Here is a 20,364-nt window from a genome sequence, read left to right as displayed (position 1 = left end):
ATTCTCTTCTCTAATGAAAAAGGAGAAGGAATGCACAAAACATTGGATATGGACACTCTGCAATTCATTTAAAATCGCAAAGTCTATAATTTGAATACAATGATTTGAGAAATGTGTCACATTTTATTTTTTTGTTTTTCCATTTTTAAAATTTGTATGATTTTTCCTCTACCGTTAAATATGAATTGTACACTCTAAAAAATTGCGAAATACCAAATCCCAACACAATAGCACTCTCATCATGTAAAGACTACACAGTAAGAGCATCTCCAATGGGAGACTTGAAACCCATTTTTCAAGTATACAAAACATCAAATTCAAGTACTACATGGCTACAATGAAAGAAAAAAAACGCTTGAAACACACTTCAAATATTAGGAACTCTTGATACATCAAGAGTGATTTGAGAGTCTTTTTAAAATTACACAACCAATCAACACTTGACACTTGTAAGTTTAGCCAAGAGAGAGAGTAGGATAGAAAAGAGGGAAGGAAATTGTAATTGAAAATTTTGAGTTTGAAGTGTTTCATATTGTAGATGAAACTCTTAATAATTTGATAGTGCGTAAATTATAAGGTATTTTGGAGTGCTTAAATAAAATTGCCGTTGGAAATGCTCTAACTATCTCTTTGGGTTTTTAAATTGAAAGTTGGGTTTTGCTGGATTAGTGCTCTTTTGCAACCTCGCAGCTCGAGCCATAAAATGCCTTCCTAGTTCAAACTCTTAAGTCTGAAGCTGTCAAGCAATCAATCCCCCTTTTACCATCTTTAGAAAGAAAAAAAAAATACACAAAAAGAATTGTCTCCACAGTTTCTGCCAATTCAGACGACCCTTTATCGTGCAATCACTAAAAACGAGAAAAAAGAAAAATGTACGAGAGGCTAAAAGATCATTATAATAAAGATTTACGTGTGATTATGATATATCTTGATAATTATGCTACTGTTCAACATTGATAATAATGCTAAATGATGTTTTTAATAAAGGACAATGATCAGGATAATAGAAAGGTTAGTTGTTAGTATTTTTCTAGACGAAAGAACTCACCCAAGAGTTGGTTCATCCTGAGATCTATCCCTGCATGGTAAATTTCGGAGACAATATGATTTTAAGCAAAAATAAATTGAACTTGTATGCGTGTGGTGCGCCTAATTCCCACACATACCAAAGTTCGCTATTCCACTCAACCGGGATACGAGTGACATATATATAGCCCCATGCTCATATACCGACGCCCATTTGTATTTTTGCTTAGGTGTGGGACCCACTAAAAAGGCATGCCCGTAACTTTGTTGGAGGTGGTAACGAATGAGATTATACAAAGTAGAAACAAGTGTAAGAGGCAAATTATTTACCAAAAATGTCAAAACAAAACAGTTGGACCTTTTGAAACCAGTAAATACAAAGCAAAACAAAACTAGCTTTTAGCAGAGGCAGCATTTAGTAGATAAATAATATTGGGCTTGGGAGGGAGACATGAAAAGGAAACGTACGGCGTATGTTTCTGGCAGACAATAGGGCAACATTTATGAGTGAGTGAGAGAGAGGTTTCAATTTCATAGCGCTAGGCTTTGTCTTTCTTCGATGCAAAACCTTCTTCCTCTCCTTTTCAACCATTTATACAAAAAGAGAGCCTTCTATGTGATGTCCCTTTTGTACCCCACGACATATTATTACAAAGAAATTCTAGCATGAATCATGAGAAATAAGTTTCCAACTAATAAAATGTATTCATTAGTTAATAGAATGTATTCATTAGTTGGGCCGAGGGGGAGATAACTTAGAGTGACATTTGCACAGGTTAAGTAAAGTAAGGGTATGTCACGCAAATTACTATAATAAAAATATCAATAAGATTTGAATTTACGATCTCCCTCTTACGTTAAAAATTATCGCAGATAAGTTTATCATCTTAGTCAATCCCGTTGTTTCATAAAATGTATTCATTAATTGGAGACACGTACGTATATATCAGTATACTACAAAGAATCTTTTGTGGTCATATTATTCAAACACAAATATTTTTTAAAAAAAGGCCAAAGAAAGATTTGAATCATAAAGAATTATACAAATGGTGTTCAAACAGTTTTTAGGTAATGTGGTTGACCATTACATACTTTTTTTCATTGGCAAGTGCGTCCTCCCATGTCAGAAAATGGGTATGTGCGCGTCGCACATTTCTCCATCTCCACCTCACACGACAAGCTCGTTCTCGTTCTACACGGTCAATTTATGCTACTCCCGTCGGCATCCAACAGCGCGTTGTACTACACATCTTGGATTGGTGTAATCCATGGCTTTGATTCCATTTATGGATTTTCCCGGAAAATATATTATAAAAGAATAAATCAATAAAGAAGAGAGAAAAGAAAAGAAAAGAAAAAGAGGGAAAAAAAAGAAGACGACAGGCGTTATAGCCTTCTCAGATAAAACCCTTCAACTCACACTACATACTACATGGTCTTCTCTCTTTCCTATTTCCTTCTCTCAATAGACTCTAGAGGGAGAAAAGAGGAGGGTCTGATGAGGTTGAGATCTATTATCTTCTTCATGGTATAATGAAAAGCGGATTCAATCTCATCTTCTCAGAGGGAGATGGCTTTACAGGAAGAACAAACCCAATATTTACAGAACGCACAATTGATTTTTGATGGGCTTTACTGTCAAGAAGAGAGCTTTGAGGAGAATGAAAACTGTGGGAGTGATAATGGGTATGAACAAAATGTGGGAAATGACACACATTTCGCACTTTTGGTTCTTGAACATGACGTGTTTTGGGAAGATGAGGAGCTATTGTCTCTAATCTCCAAAGAGAAACAGAGTTGTTTTTGTCTTGAGCACTTACCCTCTGATGGGTCTCTTATGGTGGCTCGTAGAGAGGCTATTGAGTGGATTTTGGGGATTAAGGCTCACTATGGTTTCACTGCTTTGACTACTGTTCTTGCTGTGAACTACTTTGATAGGTTCATTTCGCGCTTTAAGTTCCAAAGTGACAAGCCATGGATGGGTCAGCTCATTGCAGTGGCTTGTTTATCTCTGGCTGCTAAAGTAGAGGAAACCCAAGTCCCACTTCTCTTAGACTTGCAAGTATGTGCAATGCAAACAATGTGCATTTTAGGTGTTTGTTGAAGTGTCTGTACGGTGTATGTTTCTTAATTTTTATTGTTTAATTTATCGATCTTGGATTCTTTTTCGATGTTATGGTCAGGTGGTGGAATCAAAGTATGTTTTTGAAGCCAAGACCATACAGAGGATGGAACTTTTGGTGCTGTCTACTCTACAATGGAAGATGAATTCTGTGACTCCAATTTCCTTCTTTGATCACATTATAAGGAGGCTTGGATTGAGGAATCATTTGCATTTGGAGTTTCTCTGGAGGTGTGAGCGTTTACTTCTCTCCACCATACCTGGTAAGCAATTGAAATGTCGTATTCAGATGCTAATAAATGAGTGCATTTGTACCAGACTTGGATGGAATGGGAAGAAGAAATGTTTATCAAGTTATCTCATATGGTTTGCTATTGAAATTTCCAATTTTGGGTTGTGATTCCAGATTCCAGATTCGTGAGTTATCTTCCTTCTGTATTGGCTGCTGCCACAATGCTGCATGTTGTTGAAGAGATTGAGCCATGTAATCCTGTGAAATACCAGAATCAGCTAATAGAAGTGCTTAAAACCAATGAGGTTGCAATATATTTCCTCTGTTTCCATATGACATATTTTCTTGTACAAGGTAAAATATTTTGCAATGGAGGACTCATTGGTTGAGTTTTGATGACTACCTTTCAACAGGATGATGTTAAAGAGTGCTATAAAGCCATCTTAGAAATAACGGGCAGCCAGAACAACAAACGGAAGCATCTGTCTGATCCTGATAGCCCAAGTGGTGTGATTGATGCATCTTTCAGCTGTGATAGCTCAAATGATTCGTGGGCTGTGGCATCATCATCTAACTCGCCCTTACTGGAGCCGCGATTCAAAAGGAGGAGAGTCAATGATCAGCAGATGCGATTGCCTTCACTAAATCGTATGTTTGTGGATGTCATTACCAGTCCTTATTAATCTGTCCTTGTTTAAGTATCTTGTTTTAAACATGTTCCTCTTTGCATATTGACCAGCAGTACGGGTTCTTATTGTGCAAACATTCTGGTTTATGAATGGTAATTGTTGCATTTCTGCACACCCTTCATATTAAATAAATAGTTAACATCAATATATTGCCATCCCTATTTGCTGCTTCTCCTTCCTACATTGTCCTTTAAATTAGAAAATCCACATTTAAGAGGCTTTCACTAATACCAGAATTGCTTGTTAAGTGGCTTACAAAAGCTACAGTAGAGAGGGAGGAAGGAAGGATTGCTAAAATTTTCAACTCCTAAATTTTGACATCTCTTCATTCTCTCTCTAGAAAAACTTTAGAGAACCTTCTTGATGTGAACAGTATGACCAAAAACTTAGTGTTCAAGTAAACTTTTTGGAGTTGTTTAATATTAAGAAAACTTGTGCTTTATCAGTTGTTCAACAAGGTGGTTGTGATAAGTTTATTGCCTGTGCTTAATTTGCAGACATTATCCATTTGGTCCCCCTCTTTCGTTACTGATATTTCTCTCCGGGTTTCTCTGGAGTATCGCATCAACCATTATTCTTAATTTTAAACCGAATAAGTAGATCATCATTCTGCATGCGTCCTATATGTGCTGAAATATCTGTGGCTACTATGAACATGCACAGTCTTTGGAGATTAAAATTGGCCACTACAAGCGTTGCATGATTAGCTATCCACGGAACATTGTAGAAGTCTTTACATAATGTTTTCAGAGCTAATGCTGTTAGTGTCGTGGGAAGAAAAAGTAAAATTAGAATATCTTTCGGTCATATTCTATTTAGTCTAAGCATTTAGGTTATTAAATTGTTTATGTCTCTTTCTCATGGACACTAGTTATGCCCCTAAGGTTTCCAATAAAATCAAATGTTGGAAGATTCTAGGTTGAAATCTCATCAAGCCCACCACCCACTCATCCAAAAAAGAGAAAGAATGTAATCACTTTGTTTCCGCTTTGTCCTTCACTTGGATGAATGATTATATTGAACTGTGAAAACTTTTGGCACTCAGCATTACATGAAAGAAATCGAGGCAATAGATAATCATATTATACTGGTCGGAAAGATAGAGGTGGATGATCGTTATGTATAGATAGGCATGGGCGAGCTTTAGATTAAGCTTTGATTCTTTGAAAAAAAGTTATGAATCTGAGGAAACATAAAGTCTGTTTAGTGATGCATTACGATACAATGAGCTGCTTAAGCCTAAAGAGGGTAGGGAACCTTCAACACTTGGGTGGATTGCCTTTGTTCCTGACCTGTTCGTGCCCTTCGGCTTTAAATTTCTTTATAATTATACTATTGTTGGCCCGATAGGTCTATAATACAGAGGATGTTCATTGGAACAGCCAAAACAGCCGTTATCAGGCAATAATTTGGATTGAAATGGTGATCATTTCAAACTTCTGATTACTAAATGGTCTATAAATCTGTTGATCTAGCTTTTATTCTGATATTCACCCGGTGTAAAAAATGAGATGCCATATGAAGTCCGAACCTTGTTGCTATTCAGGAATTCTTCTTGAATGGGGGCCATCTTGCTGTATATTATCTTTGTTTTTGACCACCAAAATCATCTTTCCAAGACAAATGAAATTCAACTTAGGGCAACTTTTGGAAAAAAATATCCCCTACCTATATGGCTAGACTGGTCCTCTGCAACTCAAGCCTGCTAGAGGCATTTCCATATCTCCCTATCAAAGCCAAAGATCTGTCAAAACACTAGAGGGGGATATTAATACATAGACAGACAAAATTCATGTGCTCTATATGCTTCATTAGAGTTGGTGAAAGGTGATGACTGGATGGTAAAAGCATAACAATCTTTGGACCTCATTTGGTTGAAAGCAAAATTGCAAGAAAATGGGGAGTAAAAGTTTGCAAGAGCAGAGGATGATGAATGAGCACAAGACTGTGAAAGTCAAGAATAGGTAAAAAAATGGAAATGACTGAACCGACAAGGAGTAGGTACTGGAAAACATGTGAAGAAAACAGAACTGGTAAGGTGGTTGAAGACAGCTTGAAAAGCTTGTCTTCTCCATGGATTGGGAGAAAATTTCAAAGCTTCCAGTACTCCCTTGTTTGTTTTCTTCATTGTGTGTTGATTCAGTAGGAAAGATTTGAGGCAATTGGAGTCTAATCAAGAGGGAGGAAAAAGTGACAGACAATCAATATTTTGTTCCTTCTCATCACATCAAAGACCAATGTAAAAATTCAAATTGGGCAAAACATAGCAACTGTTCCCATGAGTGACATGTAAACATTATATGGTGTTTGTTTGAGCAAAATTGGTAGAAGGGTCTTATCAAGGTGCACAATTGGACTCCACATAGAGGACGCCATTGGATTCATTTGGGATTCCAACAAAGTTGTAAGAGGAGTCAAGGAAAGTGTGTCACATGAACACATTTTCTGGTACATACAGGCAAATTACACTCAGGCTCCCCCTTCGAAATCGAACCCTAATTCTTCATTACCTGTCACTACCATGATAGATCTCTATCCTACCATTGAAAGTTGATAGGGTGGAAATTTGAATGATGCGTCGCCAGCACAATGGTCGCTCTAGTATGGTCATCGGATAGTAAATATGTGAACCCAACTTGTTCATTCTTAGTGAGACATAAATGCCGTCTGGGAGAGGATTTGTAGGCTAGATGCATAACTGGAATACATTTCTACTGTAAAGATGAAGTTACGAGCTACAAATGCAGTTGCCTTCATAGGTCACCAGCTTTAGCTTTCATTCATTAAATTCCCAAGTCATCTCCTACAGAAGGCAATACTTCAAGAAGTAACAATTCACTCTGAAACATAAAGAGGCAGAAGCTCCTTTGCCTACCTAGGAAAGAATACCATAATTGCTAAACTTACAAGGCACAAGATGCATACAACAGTGATACATCAAATGTTGATTAAAATTTTATTATGGCACATAGAACTCACGCACATGCAATACAATGCTGCTCGCAGGATTCAAACCCTGCAGCGTGGGCAGAAATACACAAATAGTTGGCCTGCTGAGCTGATCAACGGCGTGTAGCACATGTTAATAGATTGTTTGTAGGATGAGATTTGAAACATACAAAACTTATACTGCACTTTTTTTTTCTTTCTTTCTGTACTAATGGATGCATAAATCTTATCATGTCATTACATGATGGAGACAGGGCTTATGCTGCTTTGCTAGAGATATTACTGGATAGCCAGTCAAGTCCTTCGTAGAGTCCTTGACCGTTGGGGGCACAAGCGGCTTGTATGTACCTGTAGAGTTGATTACAAAAAACTCATAAACAAAACCGATCATTTAAATGACAATCAATATCGGATCTATGCATGCAGGCCATGGGAAGTCATAAGTGTCTATACCGTCAAATCGATTTTCGATGGAAGGAAAAAAAAACATACGTGGTAGAATTGTAATCATAGAATACGGCCCTAATCAAAATGCATACATTTATCTCATACACTATGACAATGGTGAGAAGAGATGTTTTACATCCCAGAGGAGTTTCAGTTTCAGGAGGGATCTTTGACGTATATAGTGGTTGATAGTATAATCCTTGACAATAATTTTCAGCATGAGTACTGCCGAAACTAGTGATTAGTAGTAAAACAACTATTTTCTTGTTGAGCCCTAATTCGATCTTCAAATATTGCTTGAGATATTTTCTTACGAGGTTTTGTTATGAGTTCTATAACCACCTCTGATTTAGGTGGGCAACCGTACAAATAAACATCTACAAGAATTAACTTATTGACTCCCCGAACAGTAGTAAAGACCCAGTATTGAACATCCCTGTTCATGCACGACATGATTGTGCTTGATCATAGAAAAACTCACCCTTTCTTGTGACTTCTAATGCTAAGTAATAGAATAGAAAATATTGATAGATTGAGAAGAAAAGAACCATCTTTTCTGAATACTTTGTTTTGCTTACCAACGGCGCTGACGGAGGGCATGCAGGCCAAGTTTGTCAGTAACTTCAGAAACACTCATAGCATTAGGAAGGTCTTGTTTATTGGCAAAAACCAGTAGAGTTGCTTCGCGCAATTCATCCTGCAACAGCAAATCACAAATCTTTAAAGCCCCTTCATGCTGCTAATCCTAATATAGATTTGATTACGTTGTTGGGTATTTTATACAACATTTATAGGAACTGAAATCTGTACATAGTTTTTAGATCCCTGACCTCACTGAGCATACGATGGAGCTCATCTTTGGCCTCAGAAATCCTCTCTCTGTCATTGCTATCCACCACAAATATTAGACCCTGCGTGTTTTGAAAGTAATGCCTCCACAGTGGTCGTATCTAGAGCAAAGAAAAGCAAACAACCATGACTCCTATGACATCTGTTACCAAAATGACCTAGAATTATGCATCTATATATGTTCAAGCTGAATGGTTAGTACCTTGTCCTGACCTCCTACGTCCCAGACAGTGAAGCTAACATTCTTGTAATCAACAGTTTCTACATTGAATCCTGGCCAAAATAGAGATAATTAGTTCATTTGAATTCCCTTTTTCGTCGTCGCAGGAGAATCAATCAAGTTATTAGAGATTTTCAGTCAAAGCTAAGCACGTGGCAATTAGGGTATTGCTCCCAATGAGAATTGAATTTAGAACCTTCCGAGTCCATATGGTTTGGCCCCAGAGAGATTCATCAACTAGGCTATCACCCAAGTGATTCATGATAACATCTCATGATTAACTCGTTAGTGATTTCTGTTTGGAAGAACAGAATTATGAAACTAGTGAAATATGATTAAAGTAATGAGTGATTGAAGTGTATACCAATGGTTGGTATGGTAGTAACTATCTCTCCAAGTTTGAGCTTGTAAAGAATGGTGGTTTTGCCAGCAGCATCAAGACCCACCATTAGAATCCTCATTTCTTTCTTGGCAAACAGCGTTCTTACAAGTCTAGATATTGCCATACCCATTTCTGCAACTTCTACTGCCAAAAGGATTACTGACAACAGTAACTTACTCAAGTTCACAACAAATACAACAATAACTTCATCTACACACAAAAAAAAGAAGAAGGTAATCTACAGTTTACCCACCAAGAATATTGGGCAGAACTGTCCTTCAGGAGTAGCTAGAAGCAGAAGGAAGCAAAGGAGAAGAAATTTGCCAGCACATTATATAATTAACTGGAGATATGGTCTGAGATATGGAGGATGAACAGAATCAGATTCTGATAAGGATAGCGATTAGCGAAGAATAAAGTGAAACAGATTTCTTTTGATTTCGGTGGCAACAATAGGGATGGTGTAATCTCAAATTCTCAATGGATCGTATTCTGTTTCCAAGTTGAATGCAGAGAAGAATATATACTTGGGTCCCACATATTGTGTAGATCATCAGAGGCAGTAAGAGCAATGGTCAATGATCAGGTCCATCAGGACATCTCACATCAGTAAGCAACAATCCAGCTAGTTAGGCAACTCTTTCTTTTGGCTGATCTTCATATATCATATGTTGGAGTGAAGAATATATGTATGTTAAGGCCACCATCTATTCGTATATCATATGTTGGAGTGAAGAATATATGTATGTTAAGGCCACCATCCATTCAAAGCTAGCAAGCAAGAAAGCATGGGTTTCGGCCCAGTCTCTTATCCATTGCCTGAGTGGTGCACGTTTGCTTGACGACCCGAGTTTTGGCCCACTCAGCTGTCCAAAGTGCATGTCGGGCCGGGTCGTTCTCGGTTACCAGACAAAAAAACTGATGAGATTTTCATGAAAAGGTAACTGTTTAAAGCATGTCCAGGGTACAATTAGCCATTTACATAACAGATTCTTTTTAAGATAAGATTACACAAGAGATTTTCGACACAAGTATTGATTAATACTCTGCCTAGAAGATATTTGAAACAAAGTTTTAAACAAAATATATTAAGGAATCGGGACAAGATCTCCAAGAGATTGATTCTCTGGCCAATTCTTATTTTCCAGATATGGCATTCTGGGCAGACTGGAGCGCGGTCGCCGCGGCAGCTGCAGCACCAGCCAATGTACCTCCACTGGTCTTTGAATCAATTTTGGGCTCGTGAATCACCTGCACATCCCTCTGCTCTTGCCCTTGCCCTGCCGATGACCGAAAATCTGTCGTCTCCACTCTTCTTTCCACCATTCCATCTGCATTTGTAGTCGTAGTTTCCTAGCATTCCACAAACACCAGAACATAAGTTACATTCTAAATAACATAACATGCAAGACAGAACATTATTAATGAATTATATACCCTCTCAGTTCTTGAACTCATCATGATCCAGGCTACAGTACCACAGCTCAGATTGGCATGGAAAAGAATGATGAAGACTTTATATCAAAGGTTTGATGCTAGGATTTGGTCAGCATTCAAAGTGCGATTATTAGGCCATAGGAGGACCCTTATATCATGGAAACACCTCCACCTGTCACTCTATTATTATATCCAACAAATGTTGAGGACAGCTTCCAAACTCAGAATTCTGAAACTTTTGTATTAAGGATAAGGAACTCTATAGTAAGGTTTGTCTTGCTCAATCAAAGATCTGACAGCTCGAGTTTAGGCCCTGTCAGCCATTCAAAGGGCAAGTTTGTCTCATGTGGTTCTCAGTTACAGATGACAGGTTACGAATTACAAAGAACCGTGTATATCCAGGCAAAATCATCCCCAATAATTCAGTTTAGGTTCTCCTGGGTAAGAAGAAGAGCATTAGCAAAAATGACTCCAGAAGTAGATCCTTATTCCTTAAGCAAAAGGAAAATTACGTTCAATACATTTAAGTAGACAACATATTTTTTGTAGGTAAAATAACAAAGATTGGAGAGCAAATACTGTGCACTCCTAGGCGTAAAGATAATCCGGGTTCCTAACATTTCCACATGAGATTACATTTGAGAGTTGGATTGGGGCAGATGGAATGAACAATAAGTTCACGAAAATCAGGTGGCCATCAGTAAGTCATAAGCGGTGACCCACTGCAGTGAACATCAGATGCGTCGGAAAGCCTTTGCCTAGGCGACAAAGATGAGATGCCCGCAGTATCAACATCAAGGTTTAAAATATTCTTTCTCTTTTGATTTTCAGAGGAGGTTCTTTCTTCAGACAGCTCAGCAATAGGACTCAAGGGCTCTGCTCCCTTTTGTTGAAGAGACAGCATGGCCTGAGCTTCTTCCACCACAGATGCATCATCGCCAGTAGCATAAAGGATCTTTTTTACCGCTTGAACTATCTGCCAAAAGAAATAAATCTTAAATCAGCCTGTTAGTCAATCATTTGAGCATTGATATGTTAGCTCAAAATCCTCCAAAGAGGAGATAGAGAGCAGTACAGGCAAGCCTTCAATTCCAGGACTCTGGCACAAGATCTCAATATCTCTCAGTTTTGAGAAATAAAAGTCCCTCTCCTTCTCTAGGCTATCCACTGAAAGCTTTAACTCTGTAATCTGCATGACGTTGTATTAGACCCTAAAATTTCTTAAGACAATTTCATCATTGATTAACTTGTACGGATGTACCTGTTCATCATATGCGGACACCGCAATGGAAGGTTTAGAGCCCTTCACCGAATGATTTGCAGAGTTCACAGATGCGTCAATCCTTCTAGCATTGTGGGATGACTGAGCCTTGGAGCCAGCTGTTGAACCCTTTGATGAAGACTGAGATGGTGCAGATTTCTTACTTGCCTCTTTTCCCCCCTTGCAGGTATCTCTCCTCTCCAGCGGATTATAACTAGAAAATACGAGTAATCAGACAATATACTCAGACATACATAAAATTTCTATGAAAGCTTATAAACTTGATTTGTAACAGTGAAACTACTGACTAGTTGCTAAAACTTAAAAGACAACAAAAGGCATGAGTAGCTTTCATATTGCAAATTGGTGAATATAATTTCCCCGGAGACAGGGAGATTTGGAGGCTTAATGCTCCAGACTGAACTGACTTTCAATGGCAAACACTGATAGACCGGAAAAATATGAAACTTGAATGCCAAGAAAAATTCAAACAAGGATCATCCAACCACACATTCAAATTTAATAGAAAGTTCATTCACTCATGAAGAACTAGGTCTTTTAATTGGAACTTCGTTATACGACAACCACAATGTCATATAGCAAATGACAAGGTGTTGATATCATACCAGAAAACATAACACTAAAACACAAAAGCTATAAGCACCGAAAAGTAAATTCATGTCCATAAGAAATCATCAATAAAACAGCCACAAACATAAAATTAATGAAGTTGAATCGACAAGCAGAGAATTAGGGTTTCGATTTACTTCTGCGAAGTTTCTTTGTTGACGGAATCACAGTACCGCTTCATCCACTGCATGAACTCCAAATTGTCGAGCGGCCTCCCTTTTACAAGTTTGCTCACCTCAATGTGCTTAACCACAAATAGACATCAAAAATAATCAATAACAAACAGAGAAATCAAAAAAGAAAAAGATGAGAAAGTAATTTTAAGATTTACATCTAAATGCAAAAAATATTTCGAGATCCGGAAATATCTATGTAATTAATGAATGAAAAAAAGGAAAGAACAAAAAATTTCTACAGAAATTAGAATGGAACCTTAGTGATTTTGAGTTTGTTGAACACATCTTGAAGGACCTTGTAGTTCTGAATCATCTCGTACTCGCTCTTGGCGTCGAAGTTGACCTTGTGCATCGGCACCATGCCCGGATGCACTGCATCCATCAGCTGGCAGTGAACCGCACCGGAACAAGCCTGCAATTCACGGATCCAACAATTCGGTAAGAAAAATTAATATAATCAACAATATGATCGAGAAATTGCGGGTAGGGTTCTAGAATTGAACCTCTTCCACTTTCGATAGGTTAAGTTGGAGAGTGGAGTTGATCCATGCGAGAATCTCAGATCTGCCAACGAAATAAGCCGAATCCATCATTCCAATGTTCGTCGCCATCTCTGATTCTGCTTATCCCCTTCTTTCCCTGTGCGTCTCGGAAAACGTTTTTCGATTTCTACCAAAAATCTCTTCGTCGACACTTTTGGTCTTCCTTCTCGAGTTGGGTCTTGGGACTTCGGAGAAAGAAATTTAAAAGAACGAGAGAGCGGGATTTTTTCAATTCAAAAAATGGGTGTCAGAAAAGTCTTTTCCAAAACGGCTTATTACCGTTGGCGCTCAAGGTGAGATCATCATAAGTGGGCTGGTCCAGGTTATTAAATGACGGCGGGCCAGTGTGTTTCCATGACGGGCGCGTCAAAGCCCAACTTCAGATGGTCTCCTGTTTTTGGATTGAGAAAATTAAGGTCCAATGGCTTTTCACAAAATTATGGGTTAGTTTGGTAGAGCATTTAGGGTTTAGGGATATGCTAGCAGAAATGGTGGTAACAGAAATATTGGACAATTTTAGTAGCAGAAATGCAGGTTGAATGCTGAGTAAATGTTTGATTGTACTTTTGCTATTAACATTTGTGTTGTGTAGCATTTTGTGATAAATTACGTGCAGGGGTATTATGCATATTTGTTGTATACGCTGTATCTAAACAAACAATTTAATTATTAAAAATAATATAATGAATTTTAAATTAATTAAAGATAATAATAAATTATATATTAATTTATTATCAATTTTATTTGAATTTAATTTATTTATTATTTCATTTATTTAATGAGAAGGATTTTAATAACACTAGTCCTTCATAAGTGACGGGTAATATTGGAATAGCATTAACTTACCGGGGACAAAAATGAGAACAATTTAGAAATGTTACAAAAAAAGCTACTCAAAAATAGCATGTGAAAGTTGATTGAAAATGCTAGGGAAAAATATCTTGAATTCTGTGTCACCAAATTGTTATTTGGTTTCAACCAAGCATTTCTCCTCAAAAGTAGTATAAATGCTCCTCTAAATTGTGTACCAAACTGACCCTATGTATTGATTTATTTATTTTTGCGAGAGAATACACAATTTAACAACTATGGAAGTATGAATTTGCTCATGACTTCCACAGTTTTGGACGAGGTTGTCTACCACCTCCGAATCTCCAAGGCTGTCAAAAATTACCGATGATAACTGAACCGATCAATCAATTATTTTTCAAAAAAATTTACATATTTCTTTAAAGAATCGACCAAATAACTGAAAAATAAAAAATAACCGATCGATTGATTAAATTTATGTCAAAAAACGAAGAAAAAAATCGACCATGGACAGCGTTACCCAATACCATCCTAAATTGAGATATGAATGATTCAAATCCAGTACCCGATAATCCGACAACCATAATAAATTAAACACGGTAGCATCAGGCAGGACGGGTTTCTCGACCCGATGTACACCCCTAGATACGATAGTAAGGAGTAATGACAGGAGAATGAATGAACTCTCAATACTTGGTCCAAAACAAAAACACTAAAAGGAGTGTGGGATTGGTCCACAATTAGTATCACCAACATCTACCTATGATTTCACACGGTCACAATCCAAGCTCGGGGAACAAATACAAAAAAGAAAAAGAAAAAGAAAGAAAAAGAAATGTCAGTCAATCATACATACATCTTTCTACAAAACAAAATGCAATTGGCATCATAAATGACCATAAAATTGTGATGACGACGTTGAAGACGGAATTTTGTCAAGAATCTGTATGGCTTCTTTCATTGTAGGCCTCTTCTGCGGAATTGGAGATGCACAACCGTACCCTAACTTGAAGCAGCCCAATAAGAACTCCTCTTTGCCCTCTAACTCGGCCCGTATTGCCGGATCAGCCATTCTTAAGGCCCGGTTCTTGTCCTCCACTACAAGCCCATTCATATGGCCCATCTCATCCACCACCGTAACCTTCCCAGTTAGCAACTCCAGCAATATGACCCCAAACGAATAGACATCCCACTTTGGATTCGGCTTCAGGTTCCTTAGTGACTCTGGTGCCTGATAAGGTGACGCAAACCCCATTGAGCTTGGGCTCGGGCTTGGGCTAGGACCCATTGGAAAGTCTTGGAAACTATCACGCGACGCCGTGGACCTCTTGCTTCCGAAAATTCTCGATGATCCACCGGCTTTGTAGCTTGAGTCTCCCGCTACAAGCTTTTCGAGTCCGAAATCTCCAATCTTGGGCTCCATATCAGACTCCAGAAGAATATTACTGGGCTTCAAATTCCCATGAACATGCTTCTTCTCGTGCAGAAATGCAAGCCCACGGGCCACCCCTTTCGCTATCTTGAGCCTAGTCTCCCATGGCAAATGACACGGGGATGAGCCCACCTTTTCTGCAACACAAACAAATGAGAGGGGTTAAAAAAAAATAATAGACAAAAACCCAAAATCAGTTCGAATACGTGCCGCTACTTAGCGACGAAGAAGTCATTTTCAATTGGAGAGAGTTTAAGTGAGCTGTTCTGGAATTATGAGTACGCATTTCGCTGTCGAACAATCCCATAGAGTTGACTTCCTCGAACAAAAAAAAAAATGATTTAGTTACACCTACTCCACCGTCAAGTCTTCAGTTTACCGTTCACATTAGCAGAAAATATATTAAAATGCTAAAGTACGCCAGGGAAAAAATTATGGAGGAGAGTGATGAGAACTTACTGTGGCGAGCGTTGGCGAGGCTGCCGCTCGGAACGAAGTCGTATATGATGAGTTTCTCATCGACGCCCCAGAAGAAGCCACGTATGTGGACCAGGTTGGTGTGAACCAATTTCGCAATGACTCGGACCTGGGTCTCGAAGTCTCTGAACCGGTCCACGCTGTTCTCTCCGATTCTACGAACCGCAAGGGAAGTCCCATCTTCAAGCACCGCCTTGTACATTATGCTCGAACCGGTGGCGCCTAATATGTACGCCGAAGCTCTGAGTAAAGTTTCCAGCTCAAGCTCCTTTTCCCCATCAACGGTCACTAGCGTACCTTTCTTGTTTTGCTCCAGATCTTGCGGCCTTTGACTTTCAACGCGATTTGGTCCATTTTGATGATGATTATCTTCAGAATCAGAACTCGAAGTGTCGGATTCTTTTTCATCGTCGGCTCTCTTCCGCAGACACGACCATCTCGTGAAAACTTTTGATTCTGACGATGAAGTTGACCAAGAATCATCCTTGGCGGTAATGGCTTCTTTCTTGATTGTACCCTCTGCTTTCTTCCTTTTCTTTACATGGTACACATAACAGAAAATCAGAGCAAGAATCGAAATTCCTACCAAATCCCCAATTACAATGCCTACGATTGTTAATGGTCTGAGCCCCTTTTTATGAGACCCAGTTGAATTCCCAGAAGTGTTGGAGTCTACAGTCTTTGGAATTGCGGCAAATGCAGGAGGAGAAGTAGGAGGAGCTGATGGTGTAGAAGGGATTGCACATGGTTTCTTTGTTGGCGGTCCGCATAGATCAAGATTCCCAGAAAACGACTTCGTTTCTTGATTCATGAAAACACTGGATTCTGGGATTTCTCCGGTGAGATTGTTGGACGAGAGATCAACAGTAGCGTTACCCGGGATTTTCTCGGCGAATTGTGGTGGAATATTTCCTGATAACTTGTTGTAGGAGACGTTCAAGTAACGAAGACTAGGACCACCAAAATCAGGAGGAAGAGATCCATTGATTAGATTCGAAGAAAGATCCAAAACTTGAACAGAGCTAAATCTACTAGGAAGATCACCAGAGAAGTAGTTATTCTTCAAAGAAACAACAGTTAGATTAGACACAGTAGTGAGAGTGGCAGGTAATTTCCCCGCCAAGGCATTGTCAGAGAGATTAAGCAATTGAAGATTCTGTAACCGACCTACAGTCTCCGGCAAGTCACCGGAGATCAAATTGTTTGACAAATCAAGAAACCGAAGCTCTGTTGCGTTGAAAAGCAAAAAAGGGAGAGACCCATTAATGGAATTGTTGGAAAGATCAAGATTTTGGAGGTGTTCGATCATGCCAAAATCAGCAGGAATCGAACCCAGAAGCTGTGAACTTGGTAGATTTAAGCCTATGACCCGAGAGTTGGTGTTGGATTCTCCCGGAGATCCACAGCTCACTCCTTTCCATGAACATGGCGTATCGTTGTCGTAGTTCCAGGTCTCAAGCACGCGCGTAGGATCCTCGATGATCGAGTACTTGAAAGAAAGCAACAGAACCCCATCCATGTTGAGCCCACGACATCTCTCTACAAAAACCAAGCAGAAAAGAAACCCAACTCTCCACCATAAGTAGAGATTATTAACACTTTGAGACCTCATGATTTCTCAGGATTCTCCAACATCTCTAACATGAAATTGAATAGATAGAGAGAGAGAGAGAGAGAGGAAACTGAGATTTATGAGAGTACAGAGGCCATGTGATAGGAGTTATTGAGTTAATATTAAATTAACAAAATAGTAATCTATTACAGAGAAACACAGCTCACCAAACCAAAGTTCGTACTACCAATATGCCTTCTCTGCATCAGCTATATATATATATATATGTATGTATAATAAAATTAAGGTCTTACAGGAAATCATTAAATGCTCTTCCTTTTTAGTTGTACAGACATTTAAGAAAGAAGAAATGGGACCCGAATAGCATCTTTGCTACAAAACGCCTATGTGAAGTTAAGAAGTTGCAGAGGAAGAACTCCTCTCTCTCTATTATTAAACTATTTGTGGTAAGATGTCTATAAACAAACAAGTAATGACCCTCATGTCCGCTTTTAACAGCTACATTTATTTTTTGAGTAAGCGAGGAACCACCATCTCAGGCAACCAAAACAGCTCGCATCACCTAACGATAGAAAAATTTGTGCCGAAACTCATACCGACATGGAATCAAGATTTGACAAAAAAAGAATTCCTAGTTTGTTGGTTTGAACTTCCGTTCGATCTCGATAATCAATTAAACTTTCGTGAAGTGGTTTTTTTAGCAGCTAAATTGGGACACGTCTAAATCTTATGATACCACTTCCGGTTAAGATTACGTTAAATCCATGATAATGAGAGATAAACTTGATGGCAATGACAATCCCTATCTCTTATCAGTATAAAATATGGTGGAGCATGCAGCATATTTTCTTGGCAATATAGTCATGTACTTGAGCAGATTGTCAATAAATGTACAGTGCAACAAAAAGGAGAAAGATGAATTATTGTAGAGGGCCAGAGGGGTCCCCAGAGCCTCATGACATTTGTCGTCTTTATTGTAGTTGTGTTAATTCTCCATCTCTACTCAATGCTCCACCCGTCCACCGTTTGTAATTTGACAAGCTAGCTACAGAACTGGGCTATTTGTTGGGTCAACAAAAATATATATCGGGTCTTACTTCTATTATATAAAAAATTAAGCCAAACAAGTATCTCAATATAGTTACATCAACAAAACACATTTCCCAATATAACCATATCACCAAAATATAAATTCCTATACATTTTTCCTTCCCACCCAACATGGTGGCCAATAAATTCACATGCCTTTCATATTGTCCCCAATAAAACTACACCAAAACACAATCTCTCAATACAACCACATCAGCAAAACACATCTTCCAATACAATCATATCAGCAAAACACAAAACTCAATACAATCACATCAACAAAACACAAAACCTCATACATAATTGTTGTCCTAGACAAAATAACACCATTACAAGTGCTCTTAGATACCCATATGGTTTATAGCCCGAAAGTGTATATCTTCTATGCTAAGTCTTGGGTTTCACTTTCCAGAATTCAAAATTTCCATACTTTTTCAAAATATGCCTTACTAGTTATCAAATGACTGAACTGCATACACCCAATACACTAGTTGAAGTAGTAAAAATTGTGTATAACACCCTAGTGATTAGGGTTCGAATCTCCCCTCCCTGTTTCATTTAAACTGTTATTGGGTATTCTTCCTATGGAAAGTTAGTTATAAATGTATAAATGTCTATGTTCTGCTTCAATAAAGGTATTGATGCAATGAAGAAGGTGCTATATGGAAATGCCAATCCGCCATATTTGTGAGACCTAGTAATAATAGTACCTCAAGATAGATTTGTTTAGGTAAGTTACAAAATCTAGCTGTATCATTCATTTTAGAGTTGTCCATAAATTTTTTTGGATAACCGAGAATGACACCATACAAATTTGTCATTTTGATATTTGATATGGGTCTAAACTAACACGCGGACACAGAAATTTTTCATCCGACGATAGGATAAGTTGCGCGAAGTCTAGCATGTGGACAAGATGAGACTCAGTGCTACAGCTATTCTCTTGACATTTTGAGATTCTTGATGATCGGCTTTATTGAAACCAAGTCACATTGAGTCCCTTGAAAAACAGAGGTTTTCGTTTTGTTTTGCAGTGGACAACTTTTTCACAGATCCATACGTTACACACATGGGAATGCATGTTATTACTTCACACCCATCTTCACCGCTTCCTTTTCTCTTCTTCCTTAATAAAAAAATTGGTTGTGGCAGCTTTACCCACCTCATTAGAAAAACAATTAACAAGTGAGAATAAGTGTACGTAAGCAAAACACCCATTTTATTATAGTTGTACAACCAGGAGAGATCTGGTGTCCTGCTTTGGTGTTTTGGTGGACCATTAGCTTTCCTAGATTAAATCAACCAAGATTAGGAAAGTTTCACTTTCTATTACTGATAATTATGACCAGAAGCCACTTTTAGTTATTATTTTGTTACAAATTAAGTGAAAAGGAGAGGCTCTAATGTAAAGCATTAGCCTTTTCTTGGCTACTTTGTAGAAAAGCTAGTAACAGTATATGCAGAGGTTTGGACGAGTGTTGGGGTGATGCTGATGAAAATAATCGATTAAGGCTAATCAACATTAAACCTGAAAAAATAACACTGGAATCCATGAGCCCTAGCACCGACTACAACAGTAATGAAATGAAAAGCGCGAAAATACGAAATTATAAAAATATCTCTACAACTTTACAAGACCCCTTTTAAGCCTTGGTAGCATAGCGTTAGTTTTGACAATCACATCGAAACAAGTCTCACACTCAAATTTCGCAGAATTATGATAACGTGACTTTTTAATCCCACTAATCGATCTGGCCACTGGTTCTACGTACGTACATCATCGGTGTCCCTGCCTGTTTGTCGGTGAGGATGACCGAGGAAGTAACGTTTTGAAAGGTCAACCTGAATCCACCAAAGCTTGTGGACAGATTTGACCATTACTTCTTTTCTTTGTTTACAGAAAACATTTAGGTGAAAGGCAGTAACTTGCTTGGACAGAGCATTGCTTGTATTTACATGAAGGGAGCAGTAGTTTCTTATCTTGTCCACCCCAAATTGGTGGATCATGTTCCTCCCTCTTC

The 20,364-nt window shown here is 38.4% G+C and overlaps 5 protein-coding genes across 8 annotated transcripts; 1 reads left to right on the top strand and 4 right to left on the bottom strand.

Moving 5' to 3' along the window:
* The first annotated feature begins 2,391 nt into the window (after positions 1-2,391).
* Positions 2,392-4,216, top strand: LOC119997595 (cyclin-D3-2). Its single transcript, XM_038844730.1, has 4 exons — positions 2,392-3,088; positions 3,210-3,411; positions 3,555-3,685; positions 3,794-4,216. The coding sequence occupies exons 1-4, from the start codon at positions 2,597-2,599 to the stop codon at positions 4,061-4,063; spliced, it is 1,095 nt and encodes a 364-aa protein (XP_038700658.1). The 5' UTR covers positions 2,392-2,596; the 3' UTR covers positions 4,064-4,216.
* A 2,783-nt stretch (positions 4,217-6,999) lies between these two features.
* Positions 7,000-9,308, bottom strand: LOC119993072 (ADP-ribosylation factor 1-like). Of its 3 annotated transcripts, none has more exons than XM_038840026.1 (6): positions 9,170-9,308; positions 8,899-9,060; positions 8,517-8,587; positions 8,296-8,415; positions 8,044-8,162; positions 7,000-7,366 (listed from the first exon to the last, which is right to left on the bottom strand). In XM_038840026.1, the coding sequence occupies exons 2-6, from the start codon at positions 9,044-9,046 to the stop codon at positions 7,276-7,278; spliced, it is 549 nt and encodes a 182-aa protein (XP_038695954.1). In that variant the 5' UTR covers positions 9,047-9,060; positions 9,170-9,308; the 3' UTR covers positions 7,000-7,275. The 3 variants fall into 3 exon arrangements, with proteins under 3 accessions (XP_038695954.1, XP_038696032.1, XP_038696120.1); XM_038840104.1 differs by having other exon boundaries at positions 8,899-9,075; positions 9,170-9,241; XM_038840192.1 differs by having other exon boundaries at positions 8,899-9,057; positions 9,170-9,219.
* Positions 9,309-9,881: 573 nt separating this feature from the next.
* LOC119985124 lies at positions 9,882-10,677 on the bottom strand. The gene is made up of 2 exons (XM_038829343.1): positions 10,354-10,677; positions 9,882-10,269 (listed from the first exon to the last, which is right to left on the bottom strand). Exons 1-2 carry the CDS (start codon positions 10,375-10,377, stop codon positions 10,054-10,056), a joined length of 240 nt encoding a protein of 79 aa, XP_038685271.1. The 5' UTR covers positions 10,378-10,677; the 3' UTR covers positions 9,882-10,053.
* Positions 10,678-10,831: 154 nt separating this feature from the next.
* LOC119984983 (microtubule-associated protein RP/EB family member 1C) lies at positions 10,832-13,159 on the bottom strand. 2 transcript variants are annotated; one of them, XM_038829158.1, is made up of 6 exons: positions 12,924-13,151; positions 12,677-12,832; positions 12,382-12,488; positions 11,615-11,828; positions 11,429-11,542; positions 10,832-11,329 (listed from the first exon to the last, which is right to left on the bottom strand). In XM_038829158.1, the coding sequence occupies exons 1-6, from the start codon at positions 13,029-13,031 to the stop codon at positions 11,051-11,053; spliced, it is 978 nt and encodes a 325-aa protein (XP_038685086.1). In that variant the 5' UTR covers positions 13,032-13,151; the 3' UTR covers positions 10,832-11,050. The 2 variants fall into 2 exon arrangements, with proteins under 2 accessions (XP_038685086.1, XP_038685158.1); XM_038829230.1 differs by lacking the exon at positions 11,429-11,542 and having other exon boundaries at positions 12,924-13,159.
* A 1,277-nt stretch (positions 13,160-14,436) lies between these two features.
* On the bottom strand, positions 14,437-17,521 carry LOC120002245 (probable LRR receptor-like serine/threonine-protein kinase At4g37250). Its single transcript, XM_038850931.1, has 2 exons — positions 15,664-17,521; positions 14,437-15,341 (listed from the first exon to the last, which is right to left on the bottom strand). The coding sequence occupies exons 1-2, from the start codon at positions 17,291-17,293 to the stop codon at positions 14,659-14,661; spliced, it is 2,313 nt and encodes a 770-aa protein (XP_038706859.1). The 5' UTR covers positions 17,294-17,521; the 3' UTR covers positions 14,437-14,658.
* Between the last annotated feature and the right edge of the window lie 2,843 nt (positions 17,522-20,364).

The sequence above is a fragment of the Tripterygium wilfordii genome, chromosome 1 (assembly GCF_013401445.1).
Source record: "Tripterygium wilfordii isolate XIE 37 chromosome 1, ASM1340144v1, whole genome shotgun sequence".
Taxonomy (NCBI): Eukaryota; Viridiplantae; Streptophyta; class Magnoliopsida; order Celastrales; family Celastraceae; genus Tripterygium; species Tripterygium wilfordii.
This window is presented reverse-complemented; position numbering and strand designations above follow the sequence as displayed.

Excerpts from the sequence above, each read along its gene's own strand:
- LOC120002245 (XM_038850931.1), bottom strand. The coding sequence starts at position 17,293 with ATGAGGTCTCAAAGTGTTAATAATCTCTACTTATGGTGGAGAGTTGGG. Across the intron at positions 15,342-15,663 it reads CCTCGCCAACGCTCGCCACA|AAAAGGTGGGCTCATCCCCG; the intron begins GTAAGTTCTCAT and ends TTTGTGTTGCAG.
- LOC119984983 (XM_038829158.1), bottom strand. The coding sequence starts at position 13,031 with ATGGCGACGAACATTGGAATGATGGATTCGGCTTATTTCGTTGGCAGA. Across the intron at positions 12,833-12,923 it reads ACCTATCGAAAGTGGAAGAG|GCTTGTTCCGGTGCGGTTCA; the intron begins GTTCAATTCTAG and ends CGTGAATTGCAG. Across the intron at positions 11,330-11,428 it reads CTGGAATTGAAGGCTTGCCT|ATAGTTCAAGCGGTAAAAAA; the intron begins GTACTGCTCTCT and ends TTCTTTTGGCAG.
- LOC119993072 (XM_038840026.1), bottom strand. The coding sequence starts at position 9,046 with ATGGGTATGGCAATATCTAGACTTGTAAGAACGCTGTTTGCCAAGAAA. Across the intron at positions 8,416-8,516 it reads ACGTAGGAGGTCAGGACAAG|ATACGACCACTGTGGAGGCA; the intron begins GTACTAACCATT and ends TCTTTGCTCTAG. Across the intron at positions 8,163-8,295 it reads TCCATCGTATGCTCAGTGAG|GATGAATTGCGCGAAGCAAC; the intron begins GTCAGGGATCTA and ends TTGCTGTTGCAG.
- LOC119985124 (XM_038829343.1), bottom strand. The coding sequence starts at position 10,377 with ATGATGAGTTCAAGAACTGAGAGG. Across the intron at positions 10,270-10,353 it reads TGAGTTCAAGAACTGAGAGG|GAAACTACGACTACAAATGC; the intron begins GTATATAATTCA and ends GTGGAATGCTAG.
- LOC119997595 (XM_038844730.1), top strand. The coding sequence starts at position 2,597 with ATGGCTTTACAGGAAGAACAAACCCAATATTTACAGAACGCACAATTG. Across the intron at positions 3,089-3,209 it reads CACTTCTCTTAGACTTGCAA|GTGGTGGAATCAAAGTATGT; the intron begins GTATGTGCAATG and ends TGTTATGGTCAG. Across the intron at positions 3,412-3,554 it reads ACTTCTCTCCACCATACCTG|ATTCCAGATTCGTGAGTTAT; the intron begins GTAAGCAATTGA and ends TTGTGATTCCAG.